Source organism: Dermacentor silvarum, chromosome 3 (assembly GCF_013339745.2).
Source record: "Dermacentor silvarum isolate Dsil-2018 chromosome 3, BIME_Dsil_1.4, whole genome shotgun sequence".
Taxonomy (NCBI): domain Eukaryota; kingdom Metazoa; phylum Arthropoda; class Arachnida; order Ixodida; family Ixodidae; genus Dermacentor; species Dermacentor silvarum.
The window spans coordinates 234,531,774-234,548,205 of NC_051156.1; the positions used below are offsets into that span (position 1 = coordinate 234,531,774).

A 16,432-nucleotide genomic window follows, 5' to 3' on the forward strand; every position below is an offset into this window, starting at 1 on the left:
AATTTAGGAGTGGCTATAATGTAGCCAATCTGATCGACAATGAAGCAGTTTATCCTTGGCACACAACAACTAGCATCAACATCTTGGAATCAGCCTTTTTGAAGCTTAACAGTGCTGTTAACAAGATTGCCATCTTAACTGTTGCCTGATGGGACTCACTTAAAACAGTTATTAGAGTAAACAGGCCCCAACCATATAATATTTCTCGCTCACTTCCTTTTTCATGCATATCTTGCACAGTACTTCATATTTCATTATATTCCTAACAGCATGTAATAAATGTTGAACAAAACGCTTCGACCAAGCCAATGAAACTATATGAAAACACACATGTTTAGCACTGGTTACTAAGCTAAATGTGTGTGCATGTATGGCATGTGTGTGTGTGTGTGTGTGTGCGTGTGTAAACAAACACACACTTAGTAATGATTACTAAGCTTAACTGTGTGCACATATGTTTACGTTGGGATGTAAACACACACTTCCACTCAGTATTAAGCTAAACCCACATTTACTGTACATCACGGCTCTGAATAGTATCTTTTTGTTGATCTGCATAAAAAGACCTTGCCTGCAGTGAGCCAGCATCACCAACTTCTTCCTAAATCATTAAAGTTTAAAGGGTGATTCATGCATTGCACACTAAGTAACTGCTTCACGCGGTGCAAGACAATGTAAATGTGGCTACAAACAAGGAGCACATAGCATACAACCAAAACATTACGATAACAATATAGTGAAATCTCGATAATTTTAAATGTCTTAATTTGAACTGAGGAATAATTCGAACTGCTTTATTGGTTCAGGCAAAGTCCTCTATAGTACTTGAATAGAGAAAAACTCCCGCAAATTTGAACACTGCACAACGATTATTTCGAACAAAATTTCTCAATCCCGTGGACCATTTCACGGACAAACCCGTGACAAAGGTGAAGTCTTGATACATTTCTAGCTACCCTAATGTCGCGTGCCATAAAAATGATGAGGAAAGATGCACAGGAAGCAGAGACCGAACCAGAGCAAGCAGAGCAGACTGTGCCCTCGTTTCCCCTCCGGCTTAAAAAGAGCAGGAAGGAAACCTTAGCGTGTGCCTCATCATGTTACAGCGTGCGCTTTGCTGCCCCCCCCCCCCCCCCGCTCTCATTTCTAGCACGCACTCAATCATGTCATCTCCAACATTGGGCACGCTAGAGGACTCCTTCTCGGCTCAGCCTCATATGTTTTCCCTCGTACACACAGCAAACGATGCACATAAGGCACGATCTTATCCCACCTAGACTTTATACGGAACCTAGGCTTCGGCCGGCACATGTTCTAGCAATGATGGAGGAAAGATAGACGTTCAATGCGAGCCCAGTGACAGTTTTGGTATTGTGTGCTGTACTGCATAACAGATCGGTCGCTATATTTAAAAGGGTGCTCCTTAGTTCGAACTCCGTTTCATTTGAATAAATTTCCCATTCCCTTGAAGTTCGAATTAACGAGAATCTACTGTACAAGCAACAGACTATGTCAATCTCACTTTTGCTGACAAAAGCAAATGCACTCCTTTATTACCAAACAAATAATTAAAATCGACATCACTTAGGATCAACACATGAAATTAATCATAAATAATAACAGAAAGCATAGGTATTCAACCACTCCGACAATGCAATACTTGAAGATTGACATACATTTGACAAAGCAACGGTAAGTTCTTATCATGGTATGGTTGTGTGCTGCAGTTGTATGAACAACTGGCTATCTTACCAGGGCAACGTATGATCAGGTACTACAAGATAACCTTTTGAAATGAACTCGACTTAGAACTCGCATAACATTTATTTGGTTATCAATCTTTGCGTAACCCTAACATCAAGAGCTGAACCAAAAGGTGATATGAAACTTGCATTAAGGTATGAAGAAAAAGAAATTTACCTAATTAATGTAAACCACAATAACAACAAAATATGCATCTTAGTTGGTATCAGTATCTCATCATTATGAACACAACTGGATGGCCACAGCACTCAGTGCCTGCAAACATAAAATGGTGCATTGTTACACTGCACATACTGCAAAGACACTACGATGTGATCAAGAATGCCAAATGGGATGCTGCATAGTGAAAGTACGTCCACATTACAACAATGAAAGTCTTGCAAAAGCCCTGTTCACAGAAGCACAGAGCCAAACCACGTATTAGGCAGTCTAACAGTCTGAACCAATCAACACGATGCAAAGGTACAGGACAGAGAAGACATGAGAGCAGAAACTGAGGCTGTCAATTGTGACAAAGTGCACGACATACATGCTGCGTGGGGAAAGTCCATAAACGAAGCCAGCAAAGCCAGACACCAGCAAAATAAGCAGAGGGCATGTAAACAAGATGAAGAGTAAGCAGCATGCACAGCGTTGCACAGATCAGAAGCGAGGCAGGAAACGCGGCAAAGCAGGGCGTGGAGAAGGTGATGATTGTGGTGGCTGATGATGATCGCTAGCCGTGCAGAGGGAGCGGTCGTCACCTGAGCACCTTGACCCAGCCACGAGGCAGCGAGCTGTCAAAGGTCACCTCACACACGTTCGGCGCGAACTTGACGTGCGGACCGGGGTTCGACGGCGGCGTGGTGCTCAAGGAACGCTCGGTCGCCATGGTGTCCGAGAACTTGCGCACATACTCGGCAGGGACTCCGCATGTGCTGGGCACAGATGTGGAACACTTGGGGTGGCACACCGCACCACACTCTGCAGAGGGATAAGAAGAAAAAAATGTGGTTGATCCCTCTTATATAGGAATCGGTATAGAACACGAAAGTGAAACGTGTCTTCACAGAAGTAGTGTAATGTTTATTGCACATTGATATATAATGTCTATTGGTGTTTTGTGGCTAAAGCGCCCTTAGGCGTTGATGCACCCACGCTGACGCCTGGTGGCACGTCTCCTCCATCACGACTACCAACGTCGATGACCATGAGCAACCGTCGTGCATATGGAAGCTGCACTACGCTGCACACGCTAGCACAACGCGAAAGACGAAGCACGTAACTGACACACTAATACAACGCGCAAGACAAAGCACGTAACTGAATCGTCACCGAGTCAAATCAGCGCGTACAGCGCGTCGTAATTGCAGCCTCCGCGATCAACTTCAGAAACATTTTCAGAGCTAATTGCGGAGGCCACGCTCCGCTGTGCTGAGTACGGTGAACGCCACCTAGGTGGCGTTGGTAGTGCTTCTTGATGCCAGCGTCCCTTCGAATGCTGGCATCGAGGCGTCGTAGTGCTGAGACCACCGAAGCGTTCACTGTCGGTGCGCGTTAAGGCCGGAATACATGGAGCGAATAACCGGCGTCCGAGCGAAGAACTTCGTCGGGCGGCGAACGTCCGACGGCCGGCGTCAAGAAATTTGCCGTCCGCAGCCGATCTGCCTGTCCAAACATTTTCGTCGGGCGAACGCCGCCGCCGGAAGCGTCTAGCGCGCAGCGGTGGACGACAGCCAATCAGGAGGCACTAGTTCCGGTCGCAATGCATGCTGGTGTTTCGCGCGCGCGCGCCTTTTCGCGTCGTCTGCAATCGCGTTGGTGTTGCCGTGTCTGCATGTCTCTGCACCGATTGAGTAGTTCCTAGTATGATCTCTCAGGAATCGCGTTGTATTTGTACATCCCATATCCGCTGATCTGCGAGGAAACAGACAAGCAGTGCAAGCTCTCTACAACAACCTTCAACAGAAATCTTCTGATCTCAGAGGCCACATGCTGTCGTCATGCCTATCTCCCGACTTCCCCGATAGATGACGTTGGCATCGGATATTTCTTTCGCTAGGCTTAGACGCGTTCGAAACGAGAAGCGATCTCGAAAACTACTCAAGGTTATCCATAATACTCTGTCGTCGAAGCGGCCTGAGACTAAGCGAAAGCCGTTTACGCAGTCATTTGCTTCCAACTAAGTGAATTCTACAAGGACAACGCCAAATTCAGTTCGAAGCGGGCGGCCGGGACCGCCGCCAACACGGCGGCCAACGCGCGGCGGCGTTCGCCGCATGTATTGCAACACAGCAAACATCCTGCGTCGTGTCGCCGCGTCGTTACTTGACGCGTGAAGTTCGTCGAGAAAGTTCGCTCCATGTATCCCGGGCTTTAGTGTCATAATGCAGTACTTCTCTTTTCTGCTCGTAGGCGGCGGCACCGCCCCGAGCAAGAGCGCGGGTACACGGAGGAGTGTTAGATATATAAGGCGCGTCTGTGTAGCTCTCTGCGAATGCGTTTGTGGCGCAATGGGTTAAACGCTCGGCGATCTATCGTCGCGGACCGAGAGGTCGTGGGTTCGATTCCCAAATTTTGCATGTTTGTGGAACTTTTTCTTCTGGTTTCTTTCTTTGTATTATGTTCTATGACGTATTTCCGTGACGGAAATACGTCAGTGAAGTCTTGGTGGACCCCGGAATAAAACACTTTCGTGTTAAAAAGCAAGGAAAATAAAACAGCCCAGTAAGCTACCATAATGACTCCATGGAAACTACGTCTTTGTGAACACCTTCAGTGCTTTGCCTGAGCATGCTTGGCTAGGAAGCAAGAAAACAGAGCAATAAAACAGACTAAAACAAGAAAAGTTACAACACAAGTGCTGGTATTGGGCTACCATTCTGTGAGCTGTTTCCCCGCTTCCCAAGTCTAACCAACTAGCCCAACATCACCCCCTTTTGCAGTAATTGGCGAGCCACTGTGCACCTTTCTTGCAATGCCAGAATACAGATGCCTATTAATGTTTGCGAAACAAGAGTACTATACAATGTCAATAGTGCACGATAGTGTGGGCAGAAAAAGCCAACTGCCATTGTTCTCTCTGCCAAAGTGACTGCAAATGGCAACTGCAGTAACCTGCAGTTACTACAGTGGGGTACAACTTAAGAAGATAGGAGAGGCCCCGCCCAAATGACTCGGCGACTCAACCCAGTTCGAAGCGCGGGCTGCCACGTTCTCCGTCAGCGGGGTCACCGGCCGTCTGGCTCATGACGCCAGTCTACAGTGTGCACCCATTGGTAGAGGCTCGTGTGCATCCACTTTTGAGGGGCAAATGCCGCTGCCTTCTAAAGTTGTGCCAGACTATAATAAGATACAGCTAAACCTCGATATAATGAAGTTGGTAAAATCAGCAACTGTCTTTGTTATATCGAAATTTGACTTTTCATGCAAATAATTACAGCTGCCAATGAATTTTTCTTACAAGGAAGGGCCTGCAAAGTTTACTGAATTACCGGCATTCGGAAAAAGCAAATTTGAATGAGAAAAGACATCTTTCATTGAACTTCAGAGCAGGCAACAAAAGATACGGTTTCATGCCAGGTCGACGATATCACATCAATGGTACGAAGGGAAGTCAGCCATGCTTTCGTGTCGACTCTGCCCCCGCGCGGCTGGTAGTGGTCACCCACAGTGGGACAACGCTAACTTGAAAAGTGCCAGCAGCGGTGAGCGAATGATTAGTCTGCCTCTTGCTTCAATGCATCTCCGAAACTTGAGATTACGCAACCTCCAGTACTAAGCGAGCGGGAATACAGCGCACACAATGCCATGCCATCTCGGCACGCCCACTCTAAAACGGGACGCGCGGCCTGCGTATTGACAGCAATGCGAAGGCACGGCTGCGCTAGAAAAGGAGACACGCCGCCAGGCCGTCCAGAGTGCCCAAGATCGGGCCGTCAAGCTCGGCTTGGCGGTCCCTACGTGGGACTAGCCGGGTGGCGCGGGGTCTCCCCTGCGTCTTCTCTGGACCTCAATAAAGTTATTTCACTCACTCACTCACGCCGCCACTACCATTTTTTTTCAACCGAACATGAAATCATGCCAATAAATTGTGGAAACCCATGACTTCCACATTAGCGGGCTGTCAAATGCATTGATCACGGAATTTTTCTTGAATGGAAAATGCCTTTTACATTCTCAACGCCATTGACGAAAGGACCGTAGCACCAACAAACATTGCCTCACCAAGCACACTACGTGAGAAGTGGTTGTACCCTAACTGCACTAAAAACACAATCACTACAACTGCATGGAGATATATTCATTAGGACCGACAATCATGTATACAGTCGAACCCGGATATATTGAACCCACACATAACGAATTATTGTGTGTAACGAACAGCAGTCAGATCCCCTTGAAAATGGTTGTATAAAATTTTTATTTGATATATTGAATTACCTATACATCGAACTTTTTTGTGATCCACCTCAGGTTCGATATATCTGGGTTTGACTGTTAATCCTGCTCTTCAGGCTTAAACACAACAACAACTACACCAACTGCTTGCAGGTGGCCAGCTTGCAGTATTGCTAGTACACCGTGCCGCTTGTAGGCTAGTGTGCATAAAAATGAGGCCCGTTTACAAGTCTCATATTTCTTCTGCGCTGTTACATCAATGTGGCTGCCTCATTTAAACGCAACAAAGGAGGTGGGAACACGGCAGAACAATGACATATTTCATGAGAACATAATACACGAGTCAACCACCTTCATGTAGAGACTGCGAAAAAAGTGCTTCAAGGAACACCACAGAGAAAAATTGTATCTTCTGTATCAGTAAATTACCCTTCCACAATACCAAAAACACCTCTCAACACGAGAAGACGCTTGGTAAGCCAGAAAAACGCAAAACACAAAAGACATGTGGCACTGCCGCCTTGAAGTTTCCGCACCAGTTCACCGTGACGCCATGTATATTGAGAGTGTCTGTTATGGCCCAGTTAATTTTTTAGCGGTAAAGATCAACTACATTGTGTTCCAAAGGAGCCAAAGACTGAATATGGCAAGTTTGGCAAACTTTTACTGAGCCAACACGGCCCAAATAGAAAATTACTTTGAAATCTGTGATGTCACACTGACGTACCAGTGTTGGGGATTCGGCACGAAATTTTAAAAAATTAAACCTTGAGCTTATTTTTTCTGCTAATAGACCTATTATCGTGAAATTATGACGACAGAGTTTCACCAGTCTAAATTGATTTGTTTTTTTGCTATAGTGCCCCTGTAACAGCTGGGAACAGCATACAACAAATGTATTGCCACATTGTAGTGATGGCAAAAAAGAAGAAATGGTGCCAGACGTGTGAGTCTAAAATCTTACTCCTTATTTGGTGAAATTGTGCCAAGAAAGACAACCAACACTCAAATAACGACGACAGTAATGAGCACAATCATCAATCGTTGTCTCTTATCTCGTGGTTCAAGTTCATCTGCCATTTATACATGTCTCACTGCACATTACGGAGTAACCGCTCGTGCTCGCATAGATTCAAGAACGTACAATGCGATCCACGCCGCGTGCACCATCTGATCGGACAAGTCTCTTTCACTGCAGAGTTGGCGACAATGTTGAAGGTGTGTCTTGTGCTGAGCAATGAGTTGATAAAAGCGATAACGTAGTGAAAAATAAGTCACATGCAAAAACTAAAATGATGTATGCATGTCGGTATCAGTTGGGTTCTACTGTACCACTCGTAATTCCGGCAGTGGCTGAACTAAGTGCACCCGAGCCGCCACACATACCTTGGCACCGAGAGGCGTAGCGACCAAAGTGGATGGCATCGAGGCAGGCGGCGCACTTGGTGGGGCGCATGCACAGCACTACGTGGAAACGGTGAGGGATGTTGTGCTGCATGCGCAGAGACGGAGGGGGAAGCACACTGCTCTCCCCACTGACATCGCCGACATCCTCTTGGGACACCTGGGCCTTGGCCACCCCTGCGAGGAGGAAAGAAGGAAGGAAGAAAGAGAGAGGGACAGTCTGGCAGGCTGCCCAGCTAGAGCCAAATATTGGCTAATGGTATTACAGTTGAACCACATCATAACGAACACGGATGCAACAAATTATTGGATATTATTAGGTAAATCTAAAATGTTTATGGCCTATATCAGCATGCAACGAATTAATGCTTATAAACAAATATTGGATATAATGGAGGTATTTCAGTGTCGGATGCAACTTCATTATAACAAAGTTCAATTGTAACAGATATGCTTTTGACCCCGCAGCAAAATAATTATAGAATGCAATTACAGACTAACTATATCATATTTGTGCTTTTGAACTGCAGCAAAATCAATACAGAATACACTAGAACACAATCGATACAATGCAGGATACAGAACAGAGCTTATCGGCTAATACGTGGCAGTAGAATTGAAAGTTGGCCAAGTTGGTGCTGCTTCATCTTCGAAATGGCACGACTGAAATATTTCTTCAACGGAAAGAAATAAAGGGAATGTAAAGTCGATAGTGCAGTCTTTTGTCACATTGTGTATGTCCCGTTGTTCCGGCTGTTCAGAAGATAAAGGACTAATAATGGGTCCAGTGCAAAGGTGTTATGTTAAAAATATTCCGCAGAAAAACAACGAGAGAAAAAGGAACAAAATGCAGCAGATCTAACGAGTTGGCACCTATATACAGCGAAGCATTGCGCGAGTGCATAAAAAGTCAAAACACGAGTACACGCACGCACGCATGTACACACACACACACACAAACGCGGGCACATACAAACTATACCAAGTCTTTTGTTAAGCAGTTGGACTATTAGCGAGTACGGCAGATGCCTTGAAACGCATCATGGTTTCAGAGGCAGCATGCGCACACGTACGTAGCACCTATTCAAATCCAATCTATCCGCAAGAAGCGTTTACGTCCTCATTACCGTGCAGCCACAGATGCACGAAGGCGAGCTTCCTGCTTCTTTTTTTTTCTCTTTCCCCTGCCCGGCCGGTGGCAGCACTACCACGAATGCGAGCACCATCTGGTAGTGCTGCAAGAAACCCAGCAGCGCGCACGTGCTTCGCTGTGATTGGTTGGCCTATTCTGTGACAGAATAGCCACGCAGCTCCCACAATCACGAAACCCGGCGAAGTTCGCCAAGAAAAGCTTCGATATTAAAATAAACGTAGCATAACAAGGTGCCAGAACGAAGGAACATGCTGCAAGTATAATGTGAAGAGGTGTGCTGCTGGTAAAGGCCTTTCTTGTTATTTAAGGATTACTTCAGTATCTCAGTTCCAGCATTATGTCATTGCATTCACAATCATCATGAAGTTTAAAAATGCAAAGTGCCCATCCGATGACAATCTCTGGGGATATCATCGTGGATCAGGGATAAGTAATGTCAGATGAAACATTGTGCTCAAGAATGATCCCAAAGTGAGCCTCACAAGACCATGCCCAAGACCCAGTAAACTTGAATTCACAATGTTGGCTGGAATAAAAGAGAATGGAATTACATATCAAAAGTTTGTGAAAAGGTGCCTCAAAGTAGTTAGACAGAAAGTATATAATTTTACCAAAGTATTAACTCTTTAACAGGCATCTCAGTTGAGCGCACATTATATAAATGACTGCTAAACATGAATGCTTAAGCATTCAGAGTCATGCCTCAAGACTGACTTTCTTCTAGACTTTCTCCTACCAGGAGGTCCGAACTGAGGTCTTAGTTCCTTTGGGACTAATAAATGTTATTTCTCTCTCTCTCCTCGACACATGGTTTGGATTTAACATGTTAGAAAGGGCACAAAACGACTACAACTCAATAAAAACATGCAATAAGCTTGGGAGTCTTTTTAGAAACCACTAACTGAAATATCAAGGTGTAATTTAGCTGCACATTTTGGGGGCGCATATGTCGAAACTAGTGCAATCCTAGGATTCCTGCTAAGCAAATATGACCTCATCATTGCTTATCTACAATCCCACAGTTGCAACATATACTGTAAAATAGATCATAAAAAAAAGTAATTGGTGGGAACTTTGTTCTCTAGCCAACTGATGATCACGGTGGTCTGTCGTGCAAGTAATGATCCCCTCTTGAAACTGAAGAAACAACACTTTGCTACCCATCAGGGAAAGGTTTAGCTCGGTGGCATTTTCAGCTAAGCTGCAAACTGTTCAATCCTGTCAGTGCGTTCTAGTGTCATTTCCACAGCTGACCTGTAGTCGTACTTCTTACTGGACTGGAAACTAGCCTTCTTCGGTAGCAGTCCAAATATTTCTACAATTCTTTTCTGTGTTAGAAAAAAAAAGTGTTTTCACTCATTGATTGACTGATTGATTGATTGATTGATTTAAAGGTGCACTGTACCTGTACGTGCAGCTCCGCTGACACTCGGAGAGAGTGTCAGTGCAGTGAGCAGTGCTCGACTCTTGGGAGAAGTAGGCACTGCAGCGGTTTCAGATGCTTGAGGGTTGCTCTGGCGAGCCTCGGCTGCTGCCAGTGCCTGGTTCACTGCAGTAACATGCGTCAAAAGTAAAGAGGAATGCAGGAACTTCTGTGCATCTTTGGTGCAGTATGCAACAGGTATGCTCATCAGAGGCATGGCCACCAAAAGTAATACAGACATAAGTAGTTTGCACCGATCCCTGTTACGCAATTCCCACCAGCTGAAAAATCTGCAGTCCAGTACACACAATTCAAGAGGTTTGAAATAGGACAGCTTGATGCCACAGATAAGATGGAGTCTGGCCAAAATTCGTCTTAGAGTCAAATGCTGTTACTTTCATGGCGTGATGCAATGTAGAGAAAAGCTTGCACAGAGAATCTTCAATACCTGTAGAAAATCAAATTATTAAAAGCTTAAAAAAGAATGAAGATGTGGACTTCTCATAAAACCCTGCACGTAACACGAACCTAAATATATTACAAAGGCCAAATTCTTGGGCCACAATAATTAAAAAAATTTATCTGCATATTATCTATGCCATCTATGCTAACATTCACAAGGCTAACCTTGTGCACATAGACATAAATACACAAGAAAGTAGACAGGAGGATGGCCACCACAGTAGGCTAATTAGTAAAGCACTACACTTGTAATGTGGGAGACGTGGGTTCGGTTCCTACCAATGCCAAGTCTTTTCTTTTTCTTTTGGTCCAATTTAATTTTTCTTTTCCTTATTACTTCATCATTTCAATTAAATATAGGAAATCGTTTTTCTGTGCTTTGCTTGACTTCACTGTCTGTTTTCTTTATATGTTTGTCACTAAAGAAAAATCAAGCCCCTCAGATCTCCTTATTATCCTTGCTCACCAAAAGATGAGGTCATATAAGACCACAAGACCAAAAACTCCTTCAACCCGTCAAAATATTTGTATCTGCCTATAATACAAGAAGCAAACTTGGTACACCATAATTACTAATTCATTATTTAAGCTCGTCAGGCTTCTTAGATTCAATGTATAGCTTTTTGTTTTCTTTTTTCTTTTTCTGGCAGCCATCCACAAGTGCACACAGGGCTACATATGATGTCATACCGTGCTGGCCAAGCAGTACATAGCGTCAAGTTTTTTATCTAAGAAACAAAGCCTTTTTGCAAAAATATATATTGGCGATCTATTGGCATCTGAAAATATAATCAAATGTGTGTCTGTCGTAAACACAGAAAAACACAATGCACTTTATATCTCGGAAGGTATACGATACCACCGCGTGATCCACTTAAAGGGACACTAAAGATAAAAATAACTTGAGCAGGTTGTGTTAGTAAATTATGTTTCGACAAGAACAAAAAAGCGACTTCTACAATGGGAGGAGGTTTGGTAGACAGAAAAGATGAAACAACGAAAGATGGGTGGCAACATCGCTTTGAAGTCAACATCCAACTCGCCATGACGCACCATTTCGCCATGATGTGCCTGCTCAGGTCTAGTTAACTTTTTATCAGTAAAGATGGACTGCATTTATTCTAGAAGTGCCCAATATTGAACTTATCAAGTTTCACAAGCTTGCACTGAGTCACAACAGCCCAAATATGAAAAATATACCTTGAATTCTGTGATGTCACCCTAAAGTACTAGTGCCGAGGTTGCGGAGCAAAACTAAAAAAAAAAAAAAGTATCTTTGACCTTCACGTCCTCTCTTCTATAGTGTTAAACTTCTCATCTTGAAATTAACGAAAAAAGCAGTGTTTAGAAAGTATGCTTTATCAATCTAAACTTATTCAGTGTTTCTCTTCGACGTCGCCGTAAAGCCGGGGTGCGGCTCTTACGCTGTTGGCGCAGGCTCATGGCCTCAGAGCGGCTCCGATCCAAAGCGTCCTGCAGCTGACGACACTTGGACTGGTATTTGCTCAGGCTGCTTTCCAGTGTCGACGTCTGTGCCAAGTTTGTGCCACAGCAGATGCCGTCCTTGCCACGGCCACCCCACAGCTTCTGCACAAGTCCCGATGGCAAAGAAGAGGGACCTCTCTATCAGCAAGAAGTCCTCAACATGAGCACTCTGTGAGGCTACAGCAAACTGGATGAAAGAACTAATATTAATTTCACTGATAGGAGTTTTTTTCACTGATAGCCAAGTTTTATTCTGGTGATTTAGTATTCCTGATTGAAAGATTTGGCCACTCACGAAATTAAAACAAAAATCTTCCGATGTTTCGGATTTTATGCAAAGCAAGGGTTCCATACAAAACAAGTATTCCATACGGAACCCTTATTCCGTATCGAATTCTCGTCCCGGAACCCTCACATTGACAGTACCTTCCACACGGAAACAGAATGAAGGATTCTGTACAGAACCTAAAACGTCAGACATTCTATGTTTTGTCTTGGTCAGTTACCTAATCTTTCGATCGTGCTTTTTTACCTGACCAGACAGCTTTCCACCAAATGCATGATTTGTTTTATTTTCTTGTGCACGCCTCATGCACAAGCTTGGAAAAGCGATGTCACACTGGGACTTCTTGTAGCCCTTAAAATGACATGTCATTGTACGCATTTCTGTGACATTTTTCATGCAAATATGCAGGAGCTGAAATCCATGCACTGTGTTGCATGCACAAACATGTTACCAGGTGCAAGGGCAATCCCGCCACATTGCAGGAGTGCTCTGTTGGGAATTGTTGGCACTACAGCCTGACATTCCATCTCTGTTAAAGGGCCCCTAAACCACTCTGAGCTCGAAAATCTGTTAGATAGTGGCAGCTGCATACCAGACTACAATGAATAAACAACTGCAAGAAATTTTTGAAATGATGCAATAGCAAAGTTACAGGCGCTTCCCTCCCCACTCGTGCTCTCTCCTTCTCGCCGTGTACTCTAACTTCATGCAGTGCAACGAAAGCTACAGCTCGCGTCATCACACCAGAAAAAAGGTTTCTCCATTGTCCGCCTCGAATCGCCCTCCCCACAAAGTCGACTGAATGGAACAGTTAAAAAAAGGTTCAGCAGTGCACGTGGAACACACAACTGGATCTCGTCATGCTGGCGCTATCGTCCCTTGTCGACCAACCAATCGACAACATTTAGCCTGGTGACATCACACAAAGTACCCTGCTGGCATAACGCGTGAAAAGGGGAGTGCAAAGCCCAGAGAGAACCACGGAATCTATTTATGAATTTGTGACTCCCTCGCGGCGCGTGCGCTGCCACCCTTGCAAAAGATGATCGTCACAGTATGCTTTAGGTGAAGCACATGTTTCATTAAAATATGCCAAAAATGTCAGAGCTGGTTTATAGGGCCCTCTGAAATGAAAACTGGAAGTTGATTTCTTTGTTGCTACTGCTAATTCTTGCAAGAATTCTTTATTGCTACTGCTAATGCTCTCCAAGTGTCGTTAGCTCTGAATAAACATTTGGCGACATCTACATATGTGCCCGGAGCAATTATGGGGGCTGTTAAAGGTAACTAGTTTTAAGGCACAACCTACAGACATGCTGACATCTGCATTAACCAATTACAACGGAACCATTACATAACAAACAGATATAACGAATTCTGGGATATAAAGAAGTAGAACTACAATTTGCTAATCTTTTTTCACCAATATCGGCATGTATAGCCATAGCAAATAGTATAGGATATGACAAAGGTATTTGTCATATCCGTTGTAAAAAGAGAAATGTGCAGCCTAGAAGAGATGAGGTGAGTTGACATCCAATTGAACAATGTGAACCGCCTAGGAGTGTTTTCAATGCACACCTAAATTTTATTTGCACTTGTGGCCGCGCATGTGTTCGTGGATGCACATGAATGTTAGACTTCCTCTCATATTAGCTGTGCAGTTATAGCAGCTGCCATAAACTTCATGTGACAACAATGAGTAGATCAGTAATCCCAACTCACGCACGACAATTACGTCCGACAATTCGAATCTGGCAGCTAGCAACGAAGTGTGGAAGCAGCCTAGTAATGGACTTTTAATTATACGTTGGAATTCTGCTATGTTCTTTGTAGTATGCTAGAAAAAGACACACAAGAACTCAAAAACACAAGAGCCAGAATATCATAATACAGAATGGAGACACTGTATTCTAAACTTGAAATCAGATTATTGTTTCAAGTCCAGCCGTCAAGGCTCAACATCTTGCATTGATGCTACTGGAAGATGTTATCGCCCACATCATGACCTATGATTATTTGTATCCTGTTTGTTCAGTAAGATAGCCACTAGCCTATATCGATGAGGAAAATGCCAACCGATGAGGGGTGAGTTGATGAAGGCTGCCATGTAAAGCCATGCCACTAGTAAGCTTACGCACAGGTAAATGAGACTTGGTCAGAATCAGCTATATCGTACTGGCTCAGTAAAATCTGCAGTTTCTCTGTGACATGCTATATTTGTGCTATCGCACTGGCCAGAATACAACAAAATAGAATACTTATGAGATTTGTGATAGGACTGCATATGTTCAATACAGCAACCAGGAAATTGCAACATCCACGACATATCTGTGGGTTTTCAGCAGGCAATCTTTTTTCTTTTTTGAAGGGAAAGCTTCATTACGCTACCTCGGGCAGCCGTCGGCGACTCAACACTTTTCACCTTGAGAGCTAGAGGTCAAACCACAAGAGAGTGTTAAGCCGCGTTTATAGTCCGACGTTATCGGCACGCGGGTGAGCGTCATCAGACGCCGGGCGCATCGGAGCGCATTGGCCACGCGTCCGGTTACGTTGGAGGCGCCAGTACGTCGAACCATCGGTCGAACTATAGCCGCGGTTGTTCTCGCCAACAACACATAACGTGTACGCGCGTTCACACTACGTCGGACTATATTTAGGCCTTTATGGAGCCCTGAAAGGAGACATTGCTGCCGTTGCCCGAGTAGAGTTGGGCCCGGCTGCGAGTTGCAACCAAGTCTCACTACTTTACTGATCACCGCACTGTCTTCATAGGCATAAAAAAAATGATGAATAAACACTGTATTCATTGCAAACAAGTCTGTATATCATTGCGAAACCCCACCTCGGCCACAGCTCGACAATGGGCCTAGCCAAGGCAGTGAAGCTTTCGCTATCAACCAGGGTTAAGCAAAGCTAAACCACAGCAATTTTTTTCTGGGTCACGACCACCTCTCAAATGGTGGTCATGACCCAGATGTGATGCTCAGCCTGTGGTGTGTGCGAGTCATGGCTACAGATCTACTCTGTTATCATGAGAATGCCTGGCAGTCATTGCTGATATGATATCTGTGGTCACTATACAGTTGCCACGAACATCATATCAGCTCTCGTAGGCAGCATCAGAAGCTCAGTGCTCTAAATAACAAATGCCTAAAGCAGTGACATGGGCATGGGAGACAGCCAGAATGCTTGGTTGTTTTCTGCACTGTCTTACTTACCCACATAGCCTGTAAATGGCGGCAAAAAAGAAAGAAAGGTGAAAATAAAAGCACACTGCACTTTCTAGTAACTTTAGTTAAACGACTAGATCTCTGCTGCGACTTTTTTTTTTTTTTTACTAGAACAGACAGAAGTACTGCAGCATAAGGCTAACATGTTATTGCGCATTCCAGTAGTCCTAATGCTAGAAGTAAAGCGCCCCTTTGATAAAGCCACAATGATTCACATGGTTGATTGGTCGTAAGAGAAAGAGCTCTTAAATGAATCTTGGAAAAGTTTTAACTCGTAGCATGCCTAGCATGCTATTCTGAAATGAAATTATATGCACAGTGCACATCATAGACACACAGCCGGCCATATGAGAGACGTCATAGTGGGAGGCTCAATTCATTATAGCAAAACAGTGCAAACGATGGGGTGGGAAAAATAGACAACACAAAACACTATCAACCGATTTTCTTTTTTTTTTATTGAGTCACAATATACAGGGTGTCCCATGTAGCTTGTGCCAAAATTTTAAAATACGTGATCGCCTCGTAGCTGGAGAGAACCAAGGTAATGTTTGCAGTCGCTTGGAGCAAGTCAGATTATTTTTTTTATCATTTTGCCTAATTACATAATCAATTAATTAACTTCTCAAATATTATATTCAAAGCAACATTGTCAATAAGAAAATTGTAGACCATCCTGAAAAATTCTCAATCCGGCTTTTTGTTGCTTAATACATGCTATATAAAAGTTTTTCCAAGCCTGAAAGAAGCCCACGAAAGCCAGCAAAAATTGCCATGCGTCTAGTCGAACCACGCCTTTTTGTCTAAAAATAAATGTCTAAAAAATTTTCTTCCAACAATTT

General features: G+C 44.0%; 1 protein-coding gene across 1 annotated transcript in view; it reads right to left on the reverse strand.

Annotated features, from left to right (window-relative positions):
* LOC119445275 (citron Rho-interacting kinase-like) overlaps positions 1-16,432 on the reverse strand; it is a 102,784-nt gene that overhangs the window by 38,663 nt on the left and 47,689 nt on the right. Inside the window, exons 18-21 of the mRNA XM_037709592.2 lie at positions 12,011-12,173; positions 10,107-10,250; positions 7,531-7,725; positions 2,508-2,727 (exon numbers count right to left, since the gene is read on the reverse strand). Coding sequence (XP_037565520.2) covers positions 2,508-2,727; positions 7,531-7,725; positions 10,107-10,250; positions 12,011-12,173 — 722 coding nt within the window. The remainder of the gene's footprint in view (positions 1-2,507; positions 2,728-7,530; positions 7,726-10,106; positions 10,251-12,010; positions 12,174-16,432) is intronic.